The 26,400-nt window shown below is 42.7% G+C and overlaps 1 protein-coding gene across 18 annotated transcripts in view; it reads left to right on the forward strand.

Annotated features, from left to right (window-relative positions):
• Window positions 1-26,400, forward strand: part of R3hdm2 (R3H domain containing 2) — a 128,007-nt gene that overhangs the window by 76,446 nt on the left and 25,161 nt on the right. For 8 of the 18 annotated variants that reach the window (XM_032913907.1, XM_032913892.1, XM_032913844.1 and 5 more), the window contains 11 exons: window positions 5,777-5,818; window positions 6,461-6,547; window positions 8,379-8,505; window positions 11,137-11,215; window positions 11,875-11,934; window positions 12,625-12,765; window positions 13,288-13,396; window positions 16,051-16,146; window positions 18,881-18,912; window positions 19,026-19,079; window positions 25,559-25,791. In XM_032913907.1, coding sequence (XP_032769798.1) covers window positions 5,777-5,818; window positions 6,461-6,547; window positions 8,379-8,505; window positions 11,137-11,215; window positions 11,875-11,934; window positions 12,625-12,765; window positions 13,288-13,396; window positions 16,051-16,146; window positions 18,881-18,912; window positions 19,026-19,079; window positions 25,559-25,791 — 1,060 coding nt within the window. The remainder of the gene's footprint in view (window positions 1-5,776; window positions 5,819-6,460; window positions 6,548-8,378; window positions 8,506-11,136; window positions 11,216-11,874; window positions 11,935-12,624; window positions 12,766-13,287; window positions 13,397-16,050; window positions 16,147-18,880; window positions 18,913-19,025; window positions 19,080-25,558; window positions 25,792-26,400) is intronic. The other 10 variants (XM_032913853.1, XM_032913862.1, XM_032913944.1 and 7 more) reach the window with 3 other exon arrangements.

Raw genomic sequence — 26,400 nt, forward strand, 5'->3', positions numbered from 1 at the left:
AGAGCCAAGGTCCTGGAGCCCCAGGCAGCATTGCTTGCCTTTGTCAACATAGCATCCTCTATCGGAAAGGGAGGGGTCTACTGCATTTCTGGCAGATCTCCAACCAGTGAGAAGACAGAGGTGTTTTTTCCACCACTTAATTACTCTGCCATCAGGGCAGCAATGAGACCTACACTGCACTATCCTGGGCCAGACCATAGGGACATCCACTGCAGTGTCCTGGGCCAGACCGTGGGGTGGCTGTGCTATACTGAGTACAAGAGAGAACCTACACTTGCATTTTTTATTTGTTTGATTATTTACTTTTAGTGTTTTTAAAACAGGACTTCATATAGTTCAAGCTGACTCTTAAACATGCTATGTAGTCCAGGCTAACCCTGAAGTACACCTCCCAAAATGCTAGGGTTACAGTGCCCAGAACCATCTATATACATACATACATACATACATACATACATACATACATACATACACACACACACACACACACACACACACACACACACACACACACACACACACATACACACACACACGGAGATGAGAGAGAATGAGAGATGGATGGACAGATGGATGGACAGACATACAGGCCAAATGAGTGTTCTGTCTGCATACATATTTGTTCATCATGTTGTATATTCAATGCCTACAGAAGCCAGAAGAGGGCATTGGATCCTCTGGGATTAGAGCTAAACAGTTGTGAGCCATCCTGTGGGTGGTGGGAACTGAACCTAGGTCATCTACAAGAGCAGCAAGTCCTCTTAGCTACTGACCTATCTCTTTAGTCCCACCAGTGATATTGATTTTTTTGAGGTTTTATTTATTTTTATGTGTATTAGTGCTTTACCTGTATGTATGTATGTCTGTGTACCATGTGTTCTGCAGTGCCTGCAGTGTTGAATCCATTAGAGTTACAGCAGTTGTGAGCTACTCACTATGTGGGTGCTAGAGACTGAACTCAGGTCTTTTGGCAGTGCTTTTAACCACTAAACCATGTCCCCAGCCCTACCAGTGATATTTTTTAACTATCAAAAAATAAACTACTGCTGGCTATGGTAGCACATGCCTTATCCCAGCATTCAGGAAACAAAGGATCTTTGTGAGTTCAAGGCCAGCCTAGTCTGTACTGAGTTCTAGCCCAGCCAGGGCTACATAGTCTCAAACTGCTAACTGAACATCATAGCGAGTTGAAAGGTAGAGACTGAAGAATCAGGCCAGCGCAGCCCAGGCTACATGTTAAAACACTGTCTTAAACAAAACAAAACAAACTGCACATAAACACATATTTAGCAAGTCATAATTGCTGGTTGAGTGACTCAGTGGCTAAAGGTGTCTGATACAAGGCCTGAATCCAGTCACCAGGACCCAGAGCGTAGTTCTTTGGTGCCCAGTTAGGCAGACCAAGCCTTTTCTAGCCAGGCTAGTAGAGTTTTTTTCTGTGTGGTTAACTAGTTCTCTTTGGTTATACAGCCCAATTTCTGTAACTCCTTTGTTGTGTGCCTAAGGGTGAGAGTGGTCTTTGCTATAACCCTGGGAGATAGAACATTAACTCTAGCAAAAGTCAGATTAGAACCAGGAGCAACATCAATTTGGAAGGTCTAGAAACTTGAAGCATAATTTTTCAAGATAACTTAATTCACCTAGGCCTTGTCTTCTTTGAAGATTAAAGCAGTAACATAAAGAGATGAATTAAGTTAGACAGCTCCCTCAGATGTGTTCTGCAGCTGTCTCCTCTTCTCCTGTCTTCTCTCACAGTGTGCCAGGTCTTTTCCTGGCTGGATGCTTTCCTCTCCATTGTCTTTTACATGTGAATTGTCGTTCCCCGCCCATCATTCCAGAGTGTGTAGAGATGGTTTGCCACAGCTCCAAATACGCTTCCAGCCTCTCCTGATACCAAGAATACTCAAGACAGACAAGTGATGAATGTTTAATTATATGTTGTCAAGATCACATGAAAGATAATTAAGTGAACTTTTAGATCTAAATTATTTGTTCTCGGAAGACAATTATCTTCTGAAGTCCTGTTGGGTATATTTCTTAAAGATAAACTGTAAAGAAAGAGCATTTATATTCCCTGTGAGGCACTTATCTGGTTAAAAAATACCTTTACCTCAGTAGACAAATAATTTATAGGTAGTGTTGGAGAAAACCTTCTTCTCCATTCCCCTGCCTCCTTTTGCTCCAACCAGAGGAGCTGGAATCACTGCTGCCATCTTTTGGAGGTTGTGTTCCTGACCTGGGATCCGTCTGGAAGCTTCTGTCCTCTTTTGTTTCTCAGCATACAGACATGCCTTGAACAGCCATGAAAATGTGTCTTCCTCTACTCATGCTTAGCTTCTGTACCCCTCTCCTCTGCAGTCTTCCCAACAGTCTGACTTGTGACATCAAGGAAGTCTCTGTTCAGAGTTGAAGCTAAAGAGTTTGAAAGAGAGGAGGTGTTTTTACTAAGCCATGTGATGTGCATTTTGGGAATCGGTTATTCAGAACAGCTTTTACAGGGAGATTTAGTGATACAAAATGCAGGCTCTGAGATTCTTTTTAGAATGGGCAAGCCATCAATGCAACACATACTGAGCTCAAGTGTGCCATGTAAATAATCAGCTGAGTTTGGCCTCCTGGTTGGGCTTTCTGCCTTTCTATTTATAATATCTTTGCATTCATCTATTCTGCTGCCTGACACTAGGTCTCAGTCACCATCATATGACCTAGTCCCTTAACCCTAGCTACTGCTGCTGTATCTTATCCTTCACTATTATTTGATTCCTTTTTTCCTGTTATGAATGAGAGTTGAAAAGTCTGAGAAGAACATGATTGTGTGTGTGCCTTCTCTCCCTGCCTGGTACCTGGTACCTCATACATGTTAGGCTTTAGCCTGAGTTTGGCTATTCTGTGAAAACTACATTATGGGAAGTAAACAGATTCACACACTGTTAGTAGAGAATATACATTTGTGCACTTTGAGAGGCAGTTAGCAACATTTTATTTATTTATTTATAGATTATTCTTTTATGAGTACACTGTAGCTATCTTCAGACATACCAGAAGAGAACATCAGATTCCATTACAGATGGAGCCACCATGTGGTTGCTGGGAATTGAACTCAGGACCTCTGGAAGAACAGCCAGTGCTCTTAACCACTGAGCCATCTCTTCAGCCCCTAGCAACACTTTATAAAGATTATAAGATGAATCGTAGAGATACTGTATTTATTATAGGTCTACTCAATGACTTGGTCACTATTTATACTTTTAGAGATTAGAAACATCCTAATGGTATATATAATTAAAGGGATTGGTAAAAATAAACTGTAGCATAGCCACACAATGGAATACTATGCATAGTTATAAAAACAAAACAAAACAGGCCGTCTTCTGTGGATGATAGCTCTGAAGATTTATTTATTCATAAAGCTCAGAGTAGGGCTGGAGAGATGGCTTAGTGGTTAAGAGCATTGGCTGCTCTTCCAGAGGTCCTGAGTTCAATTCCCAGCAACCACATGATGGCTCACAACCATCTGTAATGAGATCCGATGCCCTCTTCTGGTGTGTCTGAAGACAGCTACAGTGTACTTATATATAATAAATAAATAAATCTTTAAAAAAAAAGCTCAGAGTAGTGTATACAATTGATTTTTTTTTCAGTGTACATATTTATAGTAGGCTTATATGCATAAAAGTCTATGGACAATTTTTTTTTAAATCCATACTGATTGATTAGGAAGGAACCAGGTAAGATATTTGTTGGACAGATTTGAAAGTACTCAATATAATACTGTTATACCTTCTGAACGTTTATACTGTCTATGTGTGTTATCTGTTTGAAAAGGCAGTAAAAAGCACTGCTTTGTTATTTGGACAACCCATCCTCCCTTGTTGCGACAGGTTTTGCCACTGATCTGTTCTTCTATGTTTCTTACCTTTTCAGTTCACCCACCCAGCTCTCTCTCCATTTTGTACTGTGGCAAGATGTTTGTTTAGCTTGTAAAGACAAAGGGAAGAGAAATCCTTACCTCGCCAAGACCATGCTGGTATTCTGCCACTGTCTTGTCTTTCCTCTCCATCCTCCAGCCTCAGTCTTTTCTATACCTCACCCCTTCTTCAAAGCCAAAACCTGAATTTTTGACTTCTCACATTTGTGTTCAGAAATCTTTTTTTTTTTTTTTTAAAGATTTATTTATTATATATGAGTACACTGTAGCTGTCTTCAGACACACCAGAAGAGGGCATCAGATCCCATTACAGATGGTTGTGAGCCACCATGTGGTTGCTGGGATTTGAACTCAGGACCTCTGAAAGAGCAGTCTGTGCTCTTAACCGCTGAGCCATCTCTCCAGCCCCTGTGTTCAGAAATCTTAACAAGTACTTAGTTGTTTTCACCCACATCCTGGCTCTAGGATTCTTCCTCTTCCTTGGCAGATGCCATGTCCACACCAGGATCTCTGACTTGTTCTGGCGCTCTTCTCCTGTCTCCCATGCTCTTTGCTTTTTTATCCAAAGAAGCTAAGAGACCATCACTGGACACTTAGAACTAAGGCAGGACAGGAGGATCTCTGAGTTGGAGGCTACCTTAGTCTACATGGTGAGCTCTAGGACAGTCATATAGAGACTGTCTCATTAAAAAACTAACCACAATCATGGCAGTGAAGGAGCGAAGCATTTGGAGGGAAGACTCCCCATTCCATTTCTGCAGCTCTAAGATAGGACAGCTGTTTGGGGCTCAGCTCAGCTTGTTGGGAAACGGACTTGTTGCTAAGCCTGATGCCCTGATTTTGATCCCTGAAACACATGTGGTGGGAAACTACAGACAACTCCTGTATATAAGTTAGCCACTTACTGCCACTACATTCCATGGCCTTCTTGTGTACACACACACACACACACACACACACACACACACACAATGTAATTAAAATATGTAACTGAGGCTGGAGGTAAAAGGACTGGGTGATTTTTCCAGAGGACCTGGGTTCAATTCTCTGAACCCACATGCTGCTCATAGCTGTCTACAATTCTAGTTCCAAGGGATCTGATGCCCTCTTATGTCCATGCATACCAGGCACATGTGCACAGACATTCATGCAGGCAAAACACCTATACACATTGCAAAATAACTGGATTTAGTTGCATACATCTGTGACTCCAGGGCTTGGGAGGTTGAGGCAGGAAGGTTGCAAGTTCAGGGGTAGCCTAGGCTACTTAGTGTGAGACTGTGACAAATGAGGAAGGGAGGGAGAGAGGGAACTCATATGGTCCAGTGCCTGACTAGCATCTAGCATGCACATAGTCCTGAGTTTGATCCCCAAGCACAGCATAAACCACGTATAGTAATGGATGCCTATAGAAATCAGACGTTCAAGGTCATCCTCCTATATATAGTGGTTTCAAGGCTAACTGGAATACACAAGAAAGAGACATGGAGGGATTATCTTTCATTTCCATTATGGATTAAATAGACTTCTTTGAGCAAACTTGTAAGGAAAAAGTACTTCATGCTCTGGTAGTCCATACAGTCAGGAGAGGACCCCATGATTTGTATAAAGCTTTTATCAATATAATAACCTAGGAAAATTATTGATTTCTGATGATGAATGGTGCTTTGACAGTAGATAGCACAGGACCCATTCTGTATAACAGTTGCTGGAGTTGGAATTGGTGACTTTTGACATCATGTGGTGGCATTTAAAACCAGTTAATAACTAGTGTGTTGTTGTTAACATGTATTGCTTGTAAGTATTGATTATCTGTACCTTTCCTATCTTGTAATCTTCTTCTAACAGAGACGGACATCCAGTCATGGCCATGCCAGGAAAAGAGCCAAGGTGAGCATTCTTCCTCTATCACTTACTTTTTGACATTATCCATTCTGCAGCTCAGAAGTGTGTGTCAGTGGAACCTGCTTGTTCAGGTTAAATAGAAGTAAAGCTTTCCTCCTGCCTTTTGTATCTCACTCTCTCGAGTGTACATCACACACAGAATGTGAATGTGGTCACATGCACATGTACATACATGCATTTCCTACTGTTTCCAGTACTGTCTGGCTTGTTCCTCCCATTCAGGCTGTCTATATCTGAGCCTGAGATGACACCTGGCAGGACTCCAGGAAACCTGAGGGTGTTTGGTCTTGTTCACACTGAACTGCTTGTTTCTCTGCTCACTCAGGGCTTCTCTAGAAAGGCTATTTGTATGAGTATTAATGTCCACCAAATTCTCTCTTATGCCAACCTGGTCTATATAAGTGAGTTCCAGGGCAGCCAGAGCCACAAGTCTAGACCCCATTTTCATAATAAAAAAAAAAAGAAAGAAAGAAAGAAAAAAGAACAACTGCAACTAACTGAGTCTAAGAAAGTGTGTTCTAAACATTCAACAAGTTTTGTGTGTGTGTGTGTGTGTGTGTGTGTGTGTGTGTGTGTGTGTGTGTAGTATATTTTTTGATGTTTGTTTTGGGTTGTTTTTTTTTTCAGTCTAATTCCAAGCTCAAGTTGGTTCGAAGTCTGGCAGTATGTGAGGAATGCTCCACTCCATTTGTCGATGGGCCACTAGACACCCAGGTAGGTCTTTTACAAGCCTGATTCTGTTTATTCTGATCATGACAGTTGTTGGGTAAAGCATGGTAGCAACCCCAGCATGGACACTGGACCTAGAAAGCAAACAAAGTGTTATTTTGTTTTGAGACGTGGTCTTATGTATCTCAGATTAGCCTCAAACTCTATATGTAGCCAAAGATGACTTTGAACTTCTGGTCCTCCAGCCTCTATGTCCTGAGTGCTAGGATTACAGACCTGGACCACCAAGACTTACATGGAAAGGTACTTTAAAGAAAAGGTCTTGGGAGCTAGAGAGACCACTCTAGTGTCTAGTGATTAGAAGCACTGGCTGCTTTCCCAGAGAACCCAGTTCTGATTCCCAGCACCCACCCACAAGACAGCTCAGAACTATCTGTAACTCTAGTTCCAGAGGATGTGACACCCTCACACAGACATTCACACAGGCTAAGCACCAATAATTCACTTAAGAATAAATAAATCATTGGAAAAGAAAGAAACAAAGAAAGAAAAGGGCTCTTGTAATCTATGTGGTGACAGTGGGGATTTTGAGTCTTAATGTCTTGCTCACATGGCAGAGGACCTGGGACTGAACACACTCTGATACACTCTTCCCATCCACGTCTTACAGGGATAGCCAGAGCAGTTTCAGCTGTGACTTCTGACAGGAAAAGGTTGCCCTCTGCTGTCAGTGGAACAAAAAAGCAAAGTAATTAACAATAGACAATTGTTAATAACAATTAACTCTTCTATAAGATAAAGTTGGGGCAGGGGAGATGATCCAGTGGGTGTCTTAGTCAGTGTTCCATTGCTGTAAAGAGACACCATGAGCACAGCAACTCTTACAAAGCAAAGCGTTTAATTGGGGCTGGCTTACAGTTCAGAGGGTTAGTCCATTGTCATCAGGGCAGGAAGCATAGCAGCATGCCTGCATGGTAGCTGAGAGTGCTACATCCCAATCCACAGACAGCAGGAAGTGAGCCACTGGGCCTGGCTTGGGCTTTTGAAACCTCAGAGCCTACCCCTAGTGACACACTTCCTCCAACAAGGCCACACCTTCTCATCCTTTCAAATAGTGCTACTTCCTAGTGACTAAACATTCAAATCCGTGAGCCTATAGTGGCTGTTTTTACAACACAGTGGGTAAAGCCTTGTCATGGAAGTATGAGGACCTGAGTTCATATGCCCACCACCCACCATAGGTGCTCCTATAGTAAGGTAAGAGGCAAAGACAAGAATCTCAGCAAGCTAAAGGCTAACTAGACTAGCCTGGGACACACTACTACACACAGGAAACCATAACTCTCAAGCAAGGCTCTCTGACCTTCACAAGTTTACTGATACACATAAACACAGATACACAGACACACAGACACACACACACACACAGAGAGAGAGAGAGAGAGAGAGAGAGAGAGAGAGAGACAGAGAGAGAGAGACAGAGAGAGAGAGACAGAGAGACAGAGAGAGGTTTTTTAAAAATGAAGAAAAGACAAATCTTTCCTCCTAAGATTTGCTAATCGGATTTTGAGAGAAACACAAAAAGAGTTTGTTTTTGAAAAGATTGATTTATTTTATGTTTGTGGACATTTTGCCTGAATGTCTGCCTGTGCACCATGTGCATGCCTGGTGCCTGCAGAGGTCCAAAGAGGCCGTCAGATCTCCTGGAAGCTGAGTTACAGATGATGTGAGCCACATGGGGTCTGGGAACTGAATGCAGGGCTCTCTGTCAGGGCAGCAAGTGCTCTTCATTAAGCTGAGCCATCTCTCCACACCCACCATAGAGTTTAAATCTTTTTCCCATATTTGATTATATACCTCTTTCCTTTTGTTTAAGGATATAATTCAACTGCACATCAGCTGCCCCTCTGATAAGGAGGAAGAAAAGTCCACAAAAGATGTCTCTGAAAAAGACGACAAGGACAAAAGCAAAGAAAAGGTCCCAAGGAAGATGCTATCCAGAGGTGAGGGCTGTCCTCTTATCCAGCTTAGCCCAATGCCAGAGTGTGCTGTCTGTCTGTCTCTGTCTCTGTCTCTGTTTCTCTCTCTCTCCCTCTCTCTCTCTCTCTCTCTCTCTCTCTCTCTCTCTCTCTCTCTCTCTCTCTCTCTGTTCCCTCTCTCCCTCCCGTATTTTTTTAAAAGGAGAAGGTGTTTCATTTTATTTTTATTTTTTTACTTATTTTTGAGAGACTAGCCCTTGATGGTCTGGAATTTACTGTGTAGACCAAGCTTGCCTTGAACTCATAGATATCCTTCTGCCTCTGCTTCCTAGTGCTGAATTAAAAGTATGTGCCACCACTGCCAGTATCTCATTTTCTTTTCAAGATTTATTTTTATTTTATGTACATAGATGTTTTGCCTGCATGTGTATCTGTGCACCATGTACATGCCTGGTGCCCAGGCAGCCCAGAAGAGGGCACCAGTTCTCCAGGGACTGAGTTACACGCAGGAAAGAGCCACCACGTGGTTGCTGGAAATCAAATCCAGGTTTCTGAAGAGCATGCAGTGCTCTTAACTGCTAAGCTATCCATCCCTCCAGATCCTTTTCTCTTAAATTCTGAGGCAGGGTCTCATGCACATGGCCCTGGTCTATAATTTGCTGTGTAACTGAAGATGACCTTGAACTTAAGATTTTCCTGCCTCTTATCTCCTGAGTCCTAGGATTACAGGATTACCACTGTGCCTGGTTTTAATGGTGCCCTCTACCAGCTGAGCTATACCCACAGTTCACTTTCTCTCTCACTCTCCTTTTATGCTAGGGATTGGACCCTTGCATGTGTTAGGCAACCAAGCATTCTGTCACTAAGCTATATCTCCACCCATCTTTTACTTTAAATCTCACTTAAGTTTCCCAGGCTGCCTTTGAACTTAGTTTGTAGTTCAGACACTCCTTGACTCCTTGACTTCTCCTGCTTCAGCCTCTGGAACAGCTAGGATTAAAAATCTAGAATGTGGGGCTGGGGATTTAGCTCAGTGGTAGAGTGCTTACCTAGGAAGCGCAAGGCCCTGGGTTCGGTCCCCAGCTACGAAAAAAAAAACCAAAAAAAAAAAAAAAAAAAAAACTAGAATGTTCTTTCTTTTTGTCTTGACATCTCACACCCACTGCAGTTCAGTGTCTCCTACTGCCTTGGTTACTTGGGGAAGTCATTAACTACATTAAGGACTTTTTTTGCTTCTTTAACCAATCTTGCCTCGGGGCATTACATACCACAGAGAGGTACTGTGCCAGCATTGACACTACCTAGAATAAGGCAGTGTAGTCAATTTTCTGGCTTTGTGCTCCAGGATAGATGGTGGCATGAGTAGTATCTTCAATTGGGGATGCCTACAGTGATTTAGTTATACATTACTTTCTTTATTTATTTAGAAGCAAGATCTCATGTACTTTGAATTGGCCTTGACCCTCCTCTACCTCCATCTTCTGAGTTCTGGGATTACTATGCTAGTTTAGTGGTACTAGGATCAATCCCAGGGCTTCATTTATGTTAACTAAGCACTTCACCAGCTGAACATCACCCTGCCCTTTATGTTATTGTTTATAATACAGATCTGCTTTTACTTGTTGGACACTGGCTTTAAAGACAAAAATCTATAAAAACTACCATATTTGAGGTGCAGCAAAATAACTCTGTGGGTAAAAATGTTTGCAATGCAAGCCTAACAACCTGATTCAATCCCTGGAACCCACACAAAGACATAACAAAAAAGTGACTCTGCACAGTTGTGCTCTGACCTCCTGTACCAGGGCATGTGTGTCCACATCACACCTGCGAGTGTTCGCACGCGCGCGCGCGCGCACACACACACACACACACACACACACACGTGCGCCTGCATTGTGCACCATGCACTACACACACACTAAAAAATTTTTTTAGTCTTTGAAAAATTGTATTTGACAAAGCAACTTGGGATTAAAAAATAAAGCTGGATATATTTTCCGAGACTTTGGAAATTCAAATGTGATTGCCTTTACCGGTTTTCATTTGTAGAATAAAGCCTGCTTCATTTTGATCAGGACATTCAATAAATATTTACTAACGTTAAATAGTATTTTAGTATAATATTGTAGCCCTGTGTGTGTGTGTGTGTGTGTGTATACATGCTCACACGGGTACTGTGGCAATAAGCACCTCCACCCCCGAGCACCTCGCCAGCCTCTCCACCTTATTATTGGAGATGCAGTTTCTACACTGAACCTAGAACTGATTCAACCAAACCTGCTGGGTAGTGGGTTCTACAGAGCTGCCTGTTTTCACCCTCTGCCCCAGTGCCAGCTCTGCTCTTATGTGGGTGCTAGGAGTCTGCGCTATGTCCATGAGCTGTTTCCTCAGCCCATGGTGTCTCCTTTTTGTTTTTAGCAGTACTTGGGATTGAACCTCAGACGACCAATACACATGGCAGACCAACCAGTCCATCGTGGGAACTTCACAGGGCTGGCAGTAAATGTCATTTAGGGTTTTATGCTGAGATCTTGAATTTAGTTCTAGTGTCCTATTCTCATAATGTCTATGTAGACATTGGCTTTGTTTAAAATTAGATACTATGCAAGCAGTTTCATTTCTTTTAAATTTCTTTCATTGTGGTGGTTCTAGACTCCAGCCAAGAATATACTGACTCCACTGGAATAGATCTACATGAATTTCTTGTAAATACACTGAAAAAGAACCCAAGGTAATAACATGACTGCTGTGAGGGGGAAAGGGAGAGGGTGGGCAGCAGGAGGGACTCTAAAGCCAAACAGCTTTCCAGCTCTTCTCTGTTACTAGAATGCCCACTGCTTCTTAATTCTTCTAAAGTATTGTTTTTTATTATTGAAGTATTTGGAATATTATCTCATTGAGATTTCTGTATTTTCAAGAGTTGACAAAAATGTTGTAAAATAAGAGAATAATGACTAAAAAGCTTAAGACTTACGTGCTCACTGCTTAAAGTTCTACAGGAACAAGCTAGTGACTTGAACATAAGCAAAATCATAACTGCTTTAGAACCCTCGGAGTACTGGGTGGGATAGACAATAGTGCCTAGATATATAAGCGTAGAGTATGTGTTTATATGACTTTGCTGCTAATAGTTAGAGTGCTGATATATCTATAGCAAAGACATAATTAGGAAAGATCTATACAATATGTATTTGAGTTGGTGTTCTTTTTCAGAATACCTACCATAGGACAGTATACGGAGGTCCTTGGCTTGTGCACTATTATATCTATTATTAATTAGAGTTTGGATACATTCTTCAGTTTTTGTGATGAACAAGTTGGTTTTCAGTCCCTGCTTTTAATGTCTGTGGGAGGGCTGTGTTTTGTTTTGTTTTAATCTTTTTTAAACAGGGACAGAATGATGCTGCTAAAGTTAGAGCAAGAGATTCTGGACTTCATCAGTGACAACAAGTAGGTTACTCTGCTGAAATGCACTTGAGAGACGGGAGGGGCACTGGGGAGGAAGTAGGGACAGCCTTGGGACATCAGTCTTTCCTCAAAGAAAGAACTTTGAAGTAATTGCTCCCTGGGTAAAAGAATTTGAGAAGGGCCGGAGAGATGGCTCCGTGGCTAAGAGCTCTTCTGGAGGTCCTGAGTTCAATTCCCAGTAACCACATGGTGACTTGCGACCATATGGAATAGGATCCAATGTCTTCTTCCAGTATGTCTGAAGACAGTTACAGTGTACTCACATGCATAACAGAAATAAATAAGTCTTTTAAAAAAAAAAAAAAGACTTAGGGAGAAAGAAACAATCTGGAAATGTTAAACGTGAGCCAACAAGAACTTACATTGTTTTTAGCAGCTAGGTATTGCCACAGATAATACTGTCCTTCTCCCACTTTCCTTTAACTGACACCATTCAGGTGGGTGGAAACAAGGCCTTCAGTAGCATCACACACTGAGAACAAGCAGCATTACTAGGAGCTGTAACAAATTAATCTACAAAATACTGAGAGAAACTTGTTTTGTTCTCACAGAGTAAATTTTTTGTATGTTTGATCCTCCTAAATTGTTTTCCTTGTTAGACACTACTAAGAAAACTTAGTTGACTTCTGTTGTTGCTGTCTTCTTTTACTTTTTACCCTGATATCCCTGCAGTAACCAGTTCAAGAAGTTCCCTCAGATGACCTCATATCACCGGATGCTATTACACCGGGTAGCTGCCTATTTTGGGATGGACCATAATGTTGACCAAACAGGGAAAGCTGTCATCATCAACAAAACCAGCAGCACGAGAATGTAAGGAAAAGCCGTGGATTGGAAAAGCCGTGGTTCTCATGGGGTGGCCAGCCAGGGTAGAAGAAGAACACAGGGAATCCAGGGGAGGGAGAAGGGTATCTCCTCAATTCCTACTTCCTGTGAGGTCTTAGAGATAGGTTCTGATTAGAGATACTGGCGGTTTGTGCAAACTGGCCCTAGCTTCTGGTCACCTTGCATAGGCCAGACACAACTTTGAATGAAGAGGCGTTACACTAAAGAACAGGCATCATGTAGTAGTGTGCACCTGTGGTCCTCGCACTTCCGTGAGGCAGAAGGCTCAGCAATTGAGAGCCAGATTACATGAGCTGCTGTATCAAGAAAGGGAAGGGGGTTAGACACAAAGATTTCACTTGAACCATTATGTGACTTTTCGGATTCCTAACACCAAAAATTCTCTTGAGTAGAGATGTGGAATTTAGGAGAGGTGTGTGTAGAAGTTCTTCTCCCTAACAAAAAGGTCTTCTTTCCTCCCTTCTTTTTACATTTCTTTCCAAATCTTAGCCCTGAACAGAGGTTCTCAGAACATATAAAAGATGAGAAGAACACAGAATTTCAACAGAGATTCATTCTCAAGAGAGATGATGCCAGTATGGACCGAGATGACAACCAGGTGAAGAATGGAAGAGGGTGAAAAGGGCAGCCTATAAAGAGAGGAACTGGGAAGGGAGGAGGATTGGGGGGAATGGAGAAGATATTAAAAATATCTTAGAATGGAAAAATCCATAGAGCTGTTATCCTGACTTGGTTGGAGCTTAACACTGAGGATTGGCTGTTGAGCTAGGTCCACGCCCAGAGCCCCAGAGAGTCACGGTGCTGAGGTCTCATTTGCCCTATGATTCTTTAGGTTTGCCTCTAACTTGTATAACATTTCATTTTGGACAAACAAGGCCCCTCCCTATGTCAGCCTTGATCTAACTGACTTCAGTGTCATCTCTCCCTGCCCAACCCCTCCCCTGGCTTACAGAACCTACGTCGGGAGCTACCAAAATAACCAAAAGTTACTTTATCCATTTCCACTCCTATCCTAGCTGAGGGCTAGCCTTAAACTGGCAAAGTCACAGTTGAATTTAACCAGTTATAGAGGTGCGCCTCTGATCCCCTTTGGTAGACTACTTAATCTTTCCAACTCCTTCCCCCATGTGAGTAAATCTGGCTCTCAGTGCTGGGAACTTCCGCAGGTTCCTTTTGGTCCACTCTGGTGAAACTAAGCAGTAAACACACTAAACTGTCCTATCCCTTCATTTATGGTGGGGCTGGCTGCCGTTCTATTCTCTGTCCCTTTAGGTAGCAAATAATTGAGGATTAGTTTTCTTATCTAAATGGAGAGTTATTCTGCATCTGCTTGGCTCCCAGGGGATGAGAGTTGAAGAGGACAGTTAGGTAGAACCAATATGAGTATTGGTGAGGAGTAGAAACTATATAATAACACCATACTTCTACAGTCACACTTGGGTTTCTTGATATACTATATGGTCTTGAGACCACAACTTTTCTTGCTTGCTACTTGAATATGAAAGGGAGTTTTTTTAAAGAAAGACACCATTATCTAATGTGGACAAACACGCTGGGTCTGATTGAAAGCAAAGAAAACTACAAAAAGACAAATTTTTGTAACACAAGAGAAAGCCTTTCCATCCTGATGCCCTTCTCTACATTTTCCCAAAGCCCCTTTTCATGATCAGGGAGTACTCAGGCCTACATTGCATTGGAATGGAAGGTGGTCTGTTTGTACTTCGAGGTTTTCGTCTCACAGCTTCAAGCTTGGCCCCTACCTAGTAGGGTAGATTCTCTGCCCTTTCTGGCTGTGGTGTTAGTAACAAACATAGTATTGTTATTTTATTGTTTTCCCTGACTGAGCTTTGCTTTAAACATATATGTGTTATCTCTTTTACTCCTTTCCACAACGCAGTGTAAGTGGGGTTATTAACCCCACTTTACACATAAAAATGCTGAGTCCACCAGATGTTAAGTTACTTGCCTGAAATCAGTTTACTGGGAATCAGCAGCTGGGATTTGCTGTGATGCCCCATTATGCTTTCTACTCTGCTGTGGGCATGTGGTGCTTGAAGCCGACAGCTTGTCAAGGGTCTTGTGTCTCCTTGTAATAGAGTTGACAAAACATATTAGTAGAGTATAGGTTCCAAAGAGTGGGGAAGACAGTATCTAATCAGAGTTGAGACCCCAGAAGTCCTGGGCTGCCTTTAGAAACAGGTGAAGACACAGGGTTTTGGCCTAGAGCAGTGGGTTCCTTAGAGCTTTATCTGGAGCCTCTGACTGAAGGTCAGAGTTGTGTGTAGTGTGATGACATTGAGTAATGAGTTCCCTCTCGGAGCTCCGTGCTCTGTAGTCACTGTAGAGAGAGCTTCTCTGATACACCAGCCAGGACACTCTTCACAAATACAGTTCAAGAGGAAGAACGGTGATGAAAGCTAGGTGATAGCTAGCCAGAAGTGGTCATTTGCCCATCCAACATTTCTATTGGTCTGTCACTGTCTGTCAGAGAACATGAACGTCTCTCTGTCCCCCATCTTCTCCTCTATCCTGCTGTCTGCCACTCCTCCCGTCACTGTGCCTCATTTATCTGTTCTTCTCGCTGCTTGTTTCTTTCCATTTACTCTCTTTCTTTCTTTCTCTTCTGTGTTGCACTGTTCTCTTCCTATTTCTGTCTCCTCAGCTCCCTTCAGTTGCTGTAATTAAGCAATGAGATGAGAAAAATGCCTAATCTTTGAGTTTAGCCTCACTTCTGAGGTTTTGCTAAGCCCTGTTTGGCTTGACTTGGGTTGCTAGGGTATGGCATTAGTGACTGAAGAAGGGACCTGCTCAGTGCTAGCTCTGTAAACCTCCCACATTCAGCTGCTAAACACTTCCTTCTTTGCCCTTTCAGCTTCCTTCTTCCCCTTCCGTGCCCTCTGAAGCACTGTTGGTTATTTTCCCAGGGCTGCTTTCTTGATCTTTACTGACTGAGCAGTACCTGAGTACTCCAGGGAATCAGCCCAGTCCTTATACAGAGTTGTTGTTCTTGATATTTGGGGCTTGGGGGAGGGTGGAAAGTCCTCTACCATCCAGAAAAGCTGATCTCCCAGACTGCATGGTCAGATGTACCCAGTGAATCCTGTTCAGTACTGGAAATTTTATTTTATTTCTTTATTTTACTTTTTTTTTTATGGCAACTGTAAACTTTCCCGGTTTCTCTTCCTTGCTGGTGTGCAGTGAGCTTGCAGTACGAGGAGAACTTAACTAGCTTAATTCTGCTCACCGATCTAGATGAGAGTTCCATTGCAGGATGGAAGGAGGAGCAAGTCAATAGAAGAGAGAGAGGAGGAATATCAAAGGGTCCGAGAGAGAATATTTGCCCGAGAGGTAAGTGTAGCTTCTGAGAGTCGTCAGACCATAGCTTTTAGCTCTTAATCTTTGGAACTGTGAATGGAATGAACCCTCCGTAAATGTTGTTGGGTCTTTTGTTTCTTTTTCTTTTCTTCTTTTCTTCTTCTTTTCACCAACATCAGTTAGTCCCAGATAGCTGTTTGAGAAGCTACAGGTTTTCATTTGTGTTGGAATACATTATGCTGTATGCTATACAAAGAGAACCAAAACTTGGAGTGGCTGAATTTGGTAAATATGACTAGGCTGGAAAGGGAATTGGTGTTGGCAGAGCTGATGAAAGAAAGGGCCCTAACTCTCACCTGCCTAGCCTCCTCCCACTCACCCTCCAGACTCCTGCTGTCTGTTCTACATATCTTTGCTTCTCAGAGAAGACTCAAGTGTCCATACAGGCTCAACACACGTCTTGTTTGGCCAGTCTGTTTTTAGGATATATTGATGCTTTATTAAAGGGCTGTTCTGGTATCGATCTCTGCAGGTCCCACAGCCCCTGTGTACAGAGGGCACCCCGATTCCCCGCACTCCCTACTGGGACAGGAAGCCTCCTCCTCCTCCTCTGTCCACTCCTTACTTTGCTCCTAGGACAGCAACGGCTTTGTAATCCAAAGGGCGATAGTCAGTCAGTTTGGGTGACTTCATCTTTAAGAACTGTGGACCATATCAAATGCACTTGTCACCCTGTGTCTAACTAGATGCCTTTGCCTGATAGTCTAAGCAATAAAGAGCAGGATTTCAGGGACAGGTTAGATAAGCAGGATGAACAGACCTCCAAAACATGTGGACCCAGACAGAGTGACATCGTAGCAAAAAGGAGGTTTAAATCATGTGGATGGACACTACTCTCCTCCCGTTCCTTTGTTCTTCTTCATTCATCAAGACACCCCTCCCATTTTTATATCACACACAAATGCACACAAAACAACGTGTGTGTCTTTTCATCATCACCTCACTCAGAAAAATAATGTCTCCACTCTAGAAAAAATGTTTGTTCATTGTCTAGACAGAGAGCTAAGCTTTTAAGAATCCTTATGGGAAGTGGCACACACCAAGCTTTCTGGCTTAGAATTCAGAGGCAGTCTTCTCACTTCTACTATGTAGACTTCCATACAAGTCAGAAAAGTCTGTCCCCTAAACTGTCCCTACTCAAGAGAGTTCAGTATATCACCTGCAGACCAGGTGGGTGGAATGAGAGGGAGAGGTCATGGTTATGGCCAGGATGGCCCTAAATTGTGAATAGAAATACTTATGTAGTACTTAACGTCTTTTAGGCATTTGGTAGGCTAACATGTCATCTTCACAACAGGTCTGTGAAGTAATTTTAATTATTTTTCTAACTTTATAAATGAGAGTCTAAGACAGAGAGATTTGATAACAACGTACTATAACATTGCTAGTTAGCCAGAGTGCTAGGTGTTTGTGTAGACAGTCTGGCCCCAAAGTCCATGTTTACAAACTATTGGAAGCTACTTCTTGATATCTTGCTCTGCTCTAGGCTCTTAGATCAGGTAGTCCCAGCAATGACAACCAGCTGACTGTCTGTGTACTCCTCTGCTGCACTGGCATAGAAAATGACTGCCTCACTGTGTCAAGCCCCTACAAAGTCCTGTTACCTGAAAGCACAGATGGCTTAGTACAGGACATTGGAGCTAGTTCTCAACCATAGTGGACCTACTACAGCATAGCAAAGGCAAAATTAGCGCATCTTTCCTTTTTCTTACTGATTTCTAGTCTCTCAAGCCTCTACTAATACATGTATTCTTTGTTAAATCCTTGTGGATTTATCACTTTCGTTTCAGTATTTCCTAGCTCTTGTAGTAGAGGCCTCGGGAATTTCAGAAGATCTAGATGAGGAGAAATGGCCAAAGCCCACCATCCTCCAAAGAGTCCATGTGGAGAGGAGCCTGCCCAGTCAGAGGGGGTGAGGAAGGGTAGAGTGAGGTCAAGGACAGGCCCAGAAGAACGGGAAGTGCCAAGAAGGGTGTTCGGATGGAAATGCTGCTGCTGCAGCCTTCTCTAGAGCCTGAGCTGCGTCTGGGGAAAGGTGCCCTGCGCAGAGCCGCTGTGCTCAACAGCTGGGCGCCCATCCTCTGCCTTTCCGAAGGTTTGGGGTCCACACAGTGCTCACTCCACTCAGCTCAGTGGCTTTGTCAGAACGGTCCTGGTGGGACTGTCCCAGACTTTAATGTCCTCATTGTTTTAGGCTCTAAAAAGATCTGCTTCCCCACTATCTCACCCATAATGGGACTCAAGGCCCAGAACCTTTCTTTTGGGCACATGGAAAGGGCAGAAAGAAACAGCCACTGAGGTTAATTTCCAAAAATGAACTTTGCTTTTCACGTCCCCCTCCTTCGAATATGCCTAAGATAAAGTATGTCAGTATTTCACTCAGTTCACTGCTAGGGCGGTAAGTGTAGAGCCAAAAAGGAGGCAGTAGTTAGGCTCGCAGCTCTCCTGTTCCTCCTCTAATACTTCTCCCCTTATCAACCTTCATTTTAAACGCTGTGGAAAGGCTAAAACTGCCAAATGTTTTCATGTGAAAGGTGAGACGTTGGTCTGGGGTGAGGTGGTGGGTTACCCTAGCCTTGCTCCCTCCCCCTGTTGATGGGTAAGAGCTTTGGTTGGAAGAGTGTGGGCATTCGTAGCATCGTGGACATTCTTCTCTGTTGTGCCTTATTATTTCTTATGAGTTATTTTCCATTTTCTCCCTAACTAGGCTGGCCAGAATGGATATCTAAATGACATCAGGTCAGTACCACTGAGCATGCTCTCTGCTTGTCACTTGGCTTTATCAGTGAGGTTAATAAAACCCTATAATGATACTATTCTTGTTTTGTTTTGTTTTTGATATTAACCAACAGACTCTCCAAAGAAGCCTTTTCTTCTAGCTCTCACAAGAGAAGGCAGATTTTTAGGTACCTGTGTGTGATCTATATCTCTCCTTTTTATTTTTAATTTTGTTTTGCTGTAATCTTTTCAGTGGAGTGAGTGAATTTGCTCCATGCATGGCTGCTTGTGAAAGAATTAAATTTGTGAGTTTTGCAATACTGGATTCTTTTTTCCTTTTGGGGAAAAAAAAGGCTCCACCTCAGTGACTTTCTTGTTGCCACTCTCACTGAGCCCTGGTGAAGGGGACACCAGTGGTGTGGGACAGGCCAGTGCTCCCCCAGCCCCTCCCATGCACACACACACACAGATGGGCTAGAACTTGGCACTTTCAAGAGGTTCAAACCATATACCTATTATAAGGTAAAAGGATGGGTTCTGTTGACTGCCTTTCTTAGTCTGTGGAAAGGTGTGGAAGGTCTAGAACAGGGATATAATATGTGCATATATAAATACATATATGCATATCTCTCTGTGTTGGTTTTCCCTTGAGATCAACCGCAGAGAGGATAGGTGTGCATTAGAATGGACCCAGAGTGTGTCCGTTGTAGGACTTACTATCTGTCATTCACCCTTCACTGTGAGGAGAGCTGTTCCTTGCTGTACTGACTTCTCCAGTGCCTAACACTCTTTTTTCACAAAACAAACATACTAAGATCTTTTCATTTTAATCTCTCAGTCTCATCCTAAGGGATAATATAAGTTGGGAGTGAAAGAAATATCCTATACTAGCATCAACTCACTGTAAGTTTATTCTCCCTCATTTACCAACAGAAGAGCTACAGAATATAGAGAGCTGAGTATTTAACAATATATTTCAACACTGACTCTTTCCAAAGGCCTTCTCCATTTTTAAATCCTCAGTGCAATAGGAGACTCAAAATATATGTTTCACTTCCAAAGCTCTAATTGTCTTTCCTATTGACCTTCCCAAAGCTGAGCTGCGCAGTGGCTACCACTGTGCAGTACTCTTATACAAGACATGAACTCCTTCCCAACACTCACATCAGGTGACTCTCAGGGGATTGGATGCCCTCTGGTCTCCACAAGCATTTGCATTCCATTTTGATTCACGTGTACCTACCTCACACAATTATGCACACATACATATCAATAAAAATAAATCTTAAAAGGAAGAGGAGAACGGAAAAAGAGACAATGGCATTTCCCACTGTTGGGAAGGATAGAGAAATTCACATTTTCCTAAAATTTTTAAAGATTTATTTTATGTGTGAGTATCTGTGTACCACATACATGGAGTGCCCACAGAGGCTAGAAGAGGGTATTGAATTCCCTGAAAGAAGTTACAGTTGTGAGCTGCCATGTGGGTCCTGGGAATCAAACTCAGGTCTTCTGGGAGAGCATCCAGTGTTCTTAACCACTGAGCCATCTCTCCATCCCCTCTGACCTCTAGACAGTGCAACCTTGAAGCCCATCTGAAAACCAGAGGCTGAGTGAGCTTTGCATTGTTGATGGTACCAAAGATATGTAAATTTTCACATTAAAAAAAATGAAATTCTGCTAGATAGTATATTCTTTGTAGTTGTAATTATCCCAGAGAACAGTGCCTTATAGTTGCTGAAGTATATCTTACCCGGTTCAACTTTTTTGGTGTACTGACTTGATCAACTGGTTTATATCAGAAGAAAGAGAAGCTAGAGATGGAATAGAGAGCCCTAGGCTACGTGGCTGTAAGCAGCAAGACTGAGGCTGATTTTGTCCAGTGTTCTTTCTATTATCCCACACCAGATCTTTACAAACAGCCCTTCTTCCTCTCCAATGTTTGTTTGATTTGAAGTCTAATTCAAATTCACTGCTAAGAGTGATGCTTTCCTGTGAGCATCAGGCTACACCAAACTGTGCAGATAATAGCTTGAAGAATCTGGTGAGCAGGTGCAGCCCTCACCTCTCCAAATCTTTTTTTCAAGCCTGAAAAATCAAATCAAACTGTGTTCTGATTAAAGATTTAGGTGAAGACCAGTGAGACAGCTCAGCAGGTGAATGCAGCTGCCACCAACCCTGGTGACCCGAGCTCAGCCCCAGGTGGGGGTAGAGAACTAGCTCCTGGCAATTGTCCTTTGACTTTTTCACACATATGTGCACGCGCGCGCACACACACACACACACACACACACACACACACACACACGAAATGATTATCAATTAAAAATAAAAGTGGGACTAGAACAATGTCTCAGCAGTTAAGAGCACATACTTGCAGAGGACCCTAACTTCAGTTCCCAGCACTCACATTAGGAAGTTCACAACTGCCTATAATTACAGCTTTCTGGATTCTTACACCTTCTTCTGGGCATGTTGCATGCACATAGCCCCCTACTGACACCCACATATACTCATAATTCAAAATAAAATAAAAGTTTTTAAAAATAAACAACTGCAAGGCCCTGGGTTCGGTCCCCAGCTCCGAAAAAAAAAGAACCAAAAATAAATAAATAAACAAACAAACAAACAAACAAACAACTGGGTATGGTGATGCACACCTTTGATTCCAGCACTTGAGAAGAGATAGAGTCATGAAGATCTTTGTGAGTTCAAAGCCAACATGGTCTACACAGCAAGTTGTAGGACAACCGGGGCTATAGTGAGACCCTGTCTCACATAAATGAATAAATAAATTAAAAGAAGGCAGAAAACAAGAACATTTTTTTAAAACCTAAGTTAGGTGCTGGTGATGTGGTTGAGCTGGTGGAGAACGTCCTTGGTGTACCAAGAACCTGGGTTCAGGAGCAGTACAGGAAGTAGGGATAGTGTACATGCCTGAATCCCAGCACTCGGGAGGGAGAGACAGAAGGGTCAGAAGTTCAAGATCACCCTTGTCTGCTTAGGTAGTTTAAGACAAGGTTGGGTTGCATAACACCCTGTCTCAAAAAAGAAAAAGTAATGTAAAATGCAGATCCTGGACTGACTGCTTACCCTGTTTTGGATCATAGTCCAGAATCTTACTAGTAAAATGCCTCATACATTTCTGTCCATTTCATGTTTTTGGAAATACATAATACACCAAATTTTAACATCTACACTGGCACTAACTATGGCAGTTCCCCAGTTCTTGGGAAGTCTTAGTCCATTGATAAGTAGACAACAGAGAAGCCTAGTGCTCTTTATCAAATGCCACCCCCTCTAGAACCCCAATATTTCTCAGACCCAACAAACTGGACTTCTTCCTATAAAAAAACTAAATCAGAGAAGTCTGGGGTGAAGCTCAGTTGGTAGTATACTTCTTGACTAACATGTATAAAGCCCTGGATTTCATCCTCAGACCACATGAGCTGAGTCTAGTGTCACACATACCAGAATCCCAGCAGTAAGGAAGTAGTGACAGGAGGATGCTCGGCTACATACCAGGTTTGGGGCCTGACTGAGCTACATATACCCTGTCTTGAAACAGTGACAGAGATCAGGGCTAAGTCAGCCTAAATTAGCTCTGGTTTTATAACACATGGAGTATGAGTATATTCTTTTATCCCATCTCTCTAACATATACCCAACCCAATCATTCCTCAGAATGGAATTTAAGTGGCTCTCCCAAATCGCTATATATTTAATGATATGATTATTTATAGAGAAGAAAATTGATCTGTTTTCTCTCTAGATTTTCTATCAAGAGAATTATGTATTAAATCATCAAACAATCCATTTTTGAGCATTTGACCATTACTTTTGTGGGGAAACTGGATAGGTCCAGAAGTACTACTTCCTAAGGCACTTAGTTTAAAGATGCCTCATTCTCCATCTGCCTCAGGTACCAAGAGAAAGTAAACGACAGGTTATCCTGATAAATACAGTGTTTTAGTTGAGAAGACCAACAGAGTCTGTGCTCTGGTGTCTGATGAGCAGCTCCATCCATTGGCACTGCCAGTAATCTACACACACACACTCTGTTGTTGTCTTTAGTATCCTAGGTGAGACAGAGCTACTGGCTCTTGCTTCAGTCCTGCTTCTGTTGTGAACAGTTTTTGATTTATGTTTGTTTCCTTTTTTGCTCTTGACATCCAGAGAATAGAGATTAAGTTTTAGAGAAAACAGGACTATGATACAGTCTCTTATTCTAGCTCCATATAGAGAAGCATGAAACCCTATGTACTTGGTGTAGCACAGAAGAATTGGCATATTCCTAATCAATTGTGCCAGCATGTTGTTAGCTCTCCTGGAATGGTTAATAGAAACCAGAAAAGTGACCACCAGCCACTTGTGGCTCTCATCTGCACTTGGGAGACAGAGGCAGGCAGGTCTACAGAGTTCCAGGATGGCCAGCGCAGGATGATAAGATCCTACCTGATAGAAGAGAGGGTGAAGGGGAGGACGCAAGCTAGCTCACTCTCTCAAAATAACTGAACAAAGGGCCTTTAGAGCTAAGGTGATTGGGGTAGCATTCTCTATTTGGTTTTGGTGGGATAATGATGAAAAGAAGGGAATCCAAAGCACTATGATTTTGCCAAGTTATGCAGATAGATAGATAGATAAATAGATAGATAGATAGATAGATGATGGATAGATAGATAGATATTAGTGATTGTTGTCTTGTGGCTCCCTTGGGTGGTTGTTGGGACGAAACTAAAATAAAGGAAATTGCTGCTTTTAGTAAGAAGCAGTAAGAACTTAGGAGATAGCTCAGTCTGTATAGTGTCTGTGCAGTCATGGAGACCTGACTGTTTGTCCCCAACACCTTTGGAAGAACTGACCATGGCAATACAACTGTAACCCTGTCTTGGGAGAAGGACTGGAGACAAAGGCAGAGCATCCATTGGATTGGCCACACAGTCTAATTACATTTATTAGTCATCCAAGTTTGGTGAGATGATCAGTGAGTAAAAATGCCAGCCACCAAGCCTGAGAGCCTGAGTTTGATCCTGGGATTCATGTGGTAGGAGAGAAATAATCACACCTGCAAGTTGACCTCTGACCTACATACATACATGAACACAAATGAGTAAAATATAGTAATGAAATCATTTCCAACATACTAGAACCTGATCAAGAAAAATAGACACATGTACTGCACACATGTTCATAATATGCATACACACCACATATACACACTCACACACATGCAAACACAAAACTCCCTACAACTTCCAAAAACAAAGAGAAATCAAAATTTGATTCCAAGCACCCTCCCATGTTGACTCACAACTACCTACTCCAGGGGATCCTCTCTTCTGTTTATCTTGGACATCTGTACACTTGTGGCATGCACACACTAGAGACACAGGCACATGTAATCAACAAATAAATCTTTAAGGGCTGGAGAGAAGACTCTGAAGTTAAGAGCACTGGTTGCTCTTGCAGAGGACCTGGATTCAGTTCCCAGAACCCCAGTGGCTGCATATGACCATCCTTAACTGCAGTTCCAGGGGATCTGATGCCTTCTTGGGGCTTTGTGGACACCAGGCACATACATGGTATACATACATTTATACAAATAAAACATACCCGCTTAATAAGTAAATATCTCTTTTTAAGGCTAGACAAAGTTTTTTGTCAACAATGGTTATTTTGAGGCATACTGCCATTTTTAATCACAGGCAATCTTTTTTTCTTTCTTTTCCTTTTTTTTTTTTTTTTTTTGAGACAGTGTTTCTGCGTGTAGCCTTGGCTGTCCTGGAACTTGCTCCATAGACCAAGTTGTCCTCAAACTCAGAAAGCCACCTGCCTCAGTGTAGGATTAAAGGTGTATACAGCCAACACCTAGTGCAGGCAGTGCTTTTAATGTCAGGATAAGCCTGACATTTTATAACAAACAAGAACGGAAGAATCCCTTTCTCGGTAGTTTTGTGCCTCACCCGAGGCAGTAAGATTATTAGTACAGTCAAGCCCCTGTCCCTTTCTACCAAGTCTCAAGCATGTATTTGATCTTCCTGGCATCAGTCCTTAGCAACTATGGTATCTGTTGTCCTCAGATACCAAGATGGAATTTCCACAAAACAATTTAGACAGTCAGATTGTTCACTATAATCTTCCCACCCCTGGAAAGACTTCATAAGAAGTACCTCTGCTGGCTTAGATGCATGCTGTCTGGAAGATCTTCTATGGGATTTATCCATGTCACTGGCTACTCCCACTTTCTACTCACAGTAACTTCTAGGAGTCTTCTTGTTTTAAGAAGTCCCAGAAGTTGCTGCTACTCTTGTGTTGCCCTCCATTTTTTGCATGTGTGAGATCCCTGTAGGGTGTGGAAAAGAGACCACAGTCAGTCTCAGTACCATGTATGTCGCTTCCTATTTGCCTCGGATCACTGTGTTGAACGCCAGTGCACTGTCTTTCAGATTTGCCTCTGTGCTCTTTGTTATTGTACTGGACCTTGTCATGTCTGCTCCCATCAGATCTCAGTTGGTCAGCCAACTAACAAGAAGTCAGTGTCACACCCCTCCCCCTCTTCTTTGTTAGTGAGAGAATAAAAAAGGAACTCTCTCTCTCTCTCTCTCTTGGCCCTTCTGCTGAGTTGGGGGCTGGGGGAGAGGTCCTCTGACCACTGTGGTTTCTGCAGGGGAAACCGTGAAGGGCTGAGCCGTACCTCAAGCAGCCGACAGAGCAGCACAGACAGCGAACTCAAATCCCTAGAGCCACGGCCTTGGAGCAGCACAGACTCAGATGGCTCTGTCCGTAGTATGCGACCGCCTGTCACCAAAGCCAGCAGCTTCAGTGGGATCTCCATCCTCACCCGAGGTGACAGCATCGGCAGCAGTAAAGGTGGCAGTGCAGGCAGGCTCTCCAGGCCAGGTACCACAGCAACTCTCCCTTCACATCATACCATCCCTTGCTTGTCTTTTGCAAAGTCTCTCTAGTAACTTACTCCAGGTAACATCTGGCACAGTGCAGTTGCTTGGAACTTAACAGCATCACCAGAAGAGAGGAGATCTGACTTCCTGGAGCCATTACCCATTTTTTTAAAAATATATCTGTCTGTCTTTTAGTTTTTTATGAGACAGAGTTTCTCTATGAAGTCCTAGCTGTCTTGGAACTCACTCTGTAGACCAGGCTGGCCTGAACTCGGGACTGCCTGCCTCTGTGTCCTGAGTGCTGGGATTAAAGGCATGAGCCACCATGCCTGGTGCCATTACCCATTCTTAAATCTAGTTGCCTCTTTGATTTTTCTTTCAGACTTCCTGTTCTTTTTTAGGAAGAAAGAAAGTCTGGTTGGAATTGAGTTATTTTGTGTATTATCTGACTGAGGTAGATTACAGAGCAAGGTTACATGGTAAGATGGAAATGACAGGTACTTCCACTCTGTGCCCCTGGGAATAAAAAATGTAACTCTTTATAACCAGTCAGCAGTAGCCAGCATGCCAGAACTTACTAGATACATCCTGCTACAACCACTTCTCTGGA

This window comes from Rattus rattus, chromosome 1 (assembly GCF_011064425.1).
Source record: "Rattus rattus isolate New Zealand chromosome 1, Rrattus_CSIRO_v1, whole genome shotgun sequence".
Lineage (NCBI taxonomy): Eukaryota > Metazoa > Chordata > Mammalia > Rodentia > Muridae > Rattus > Rattus rattus.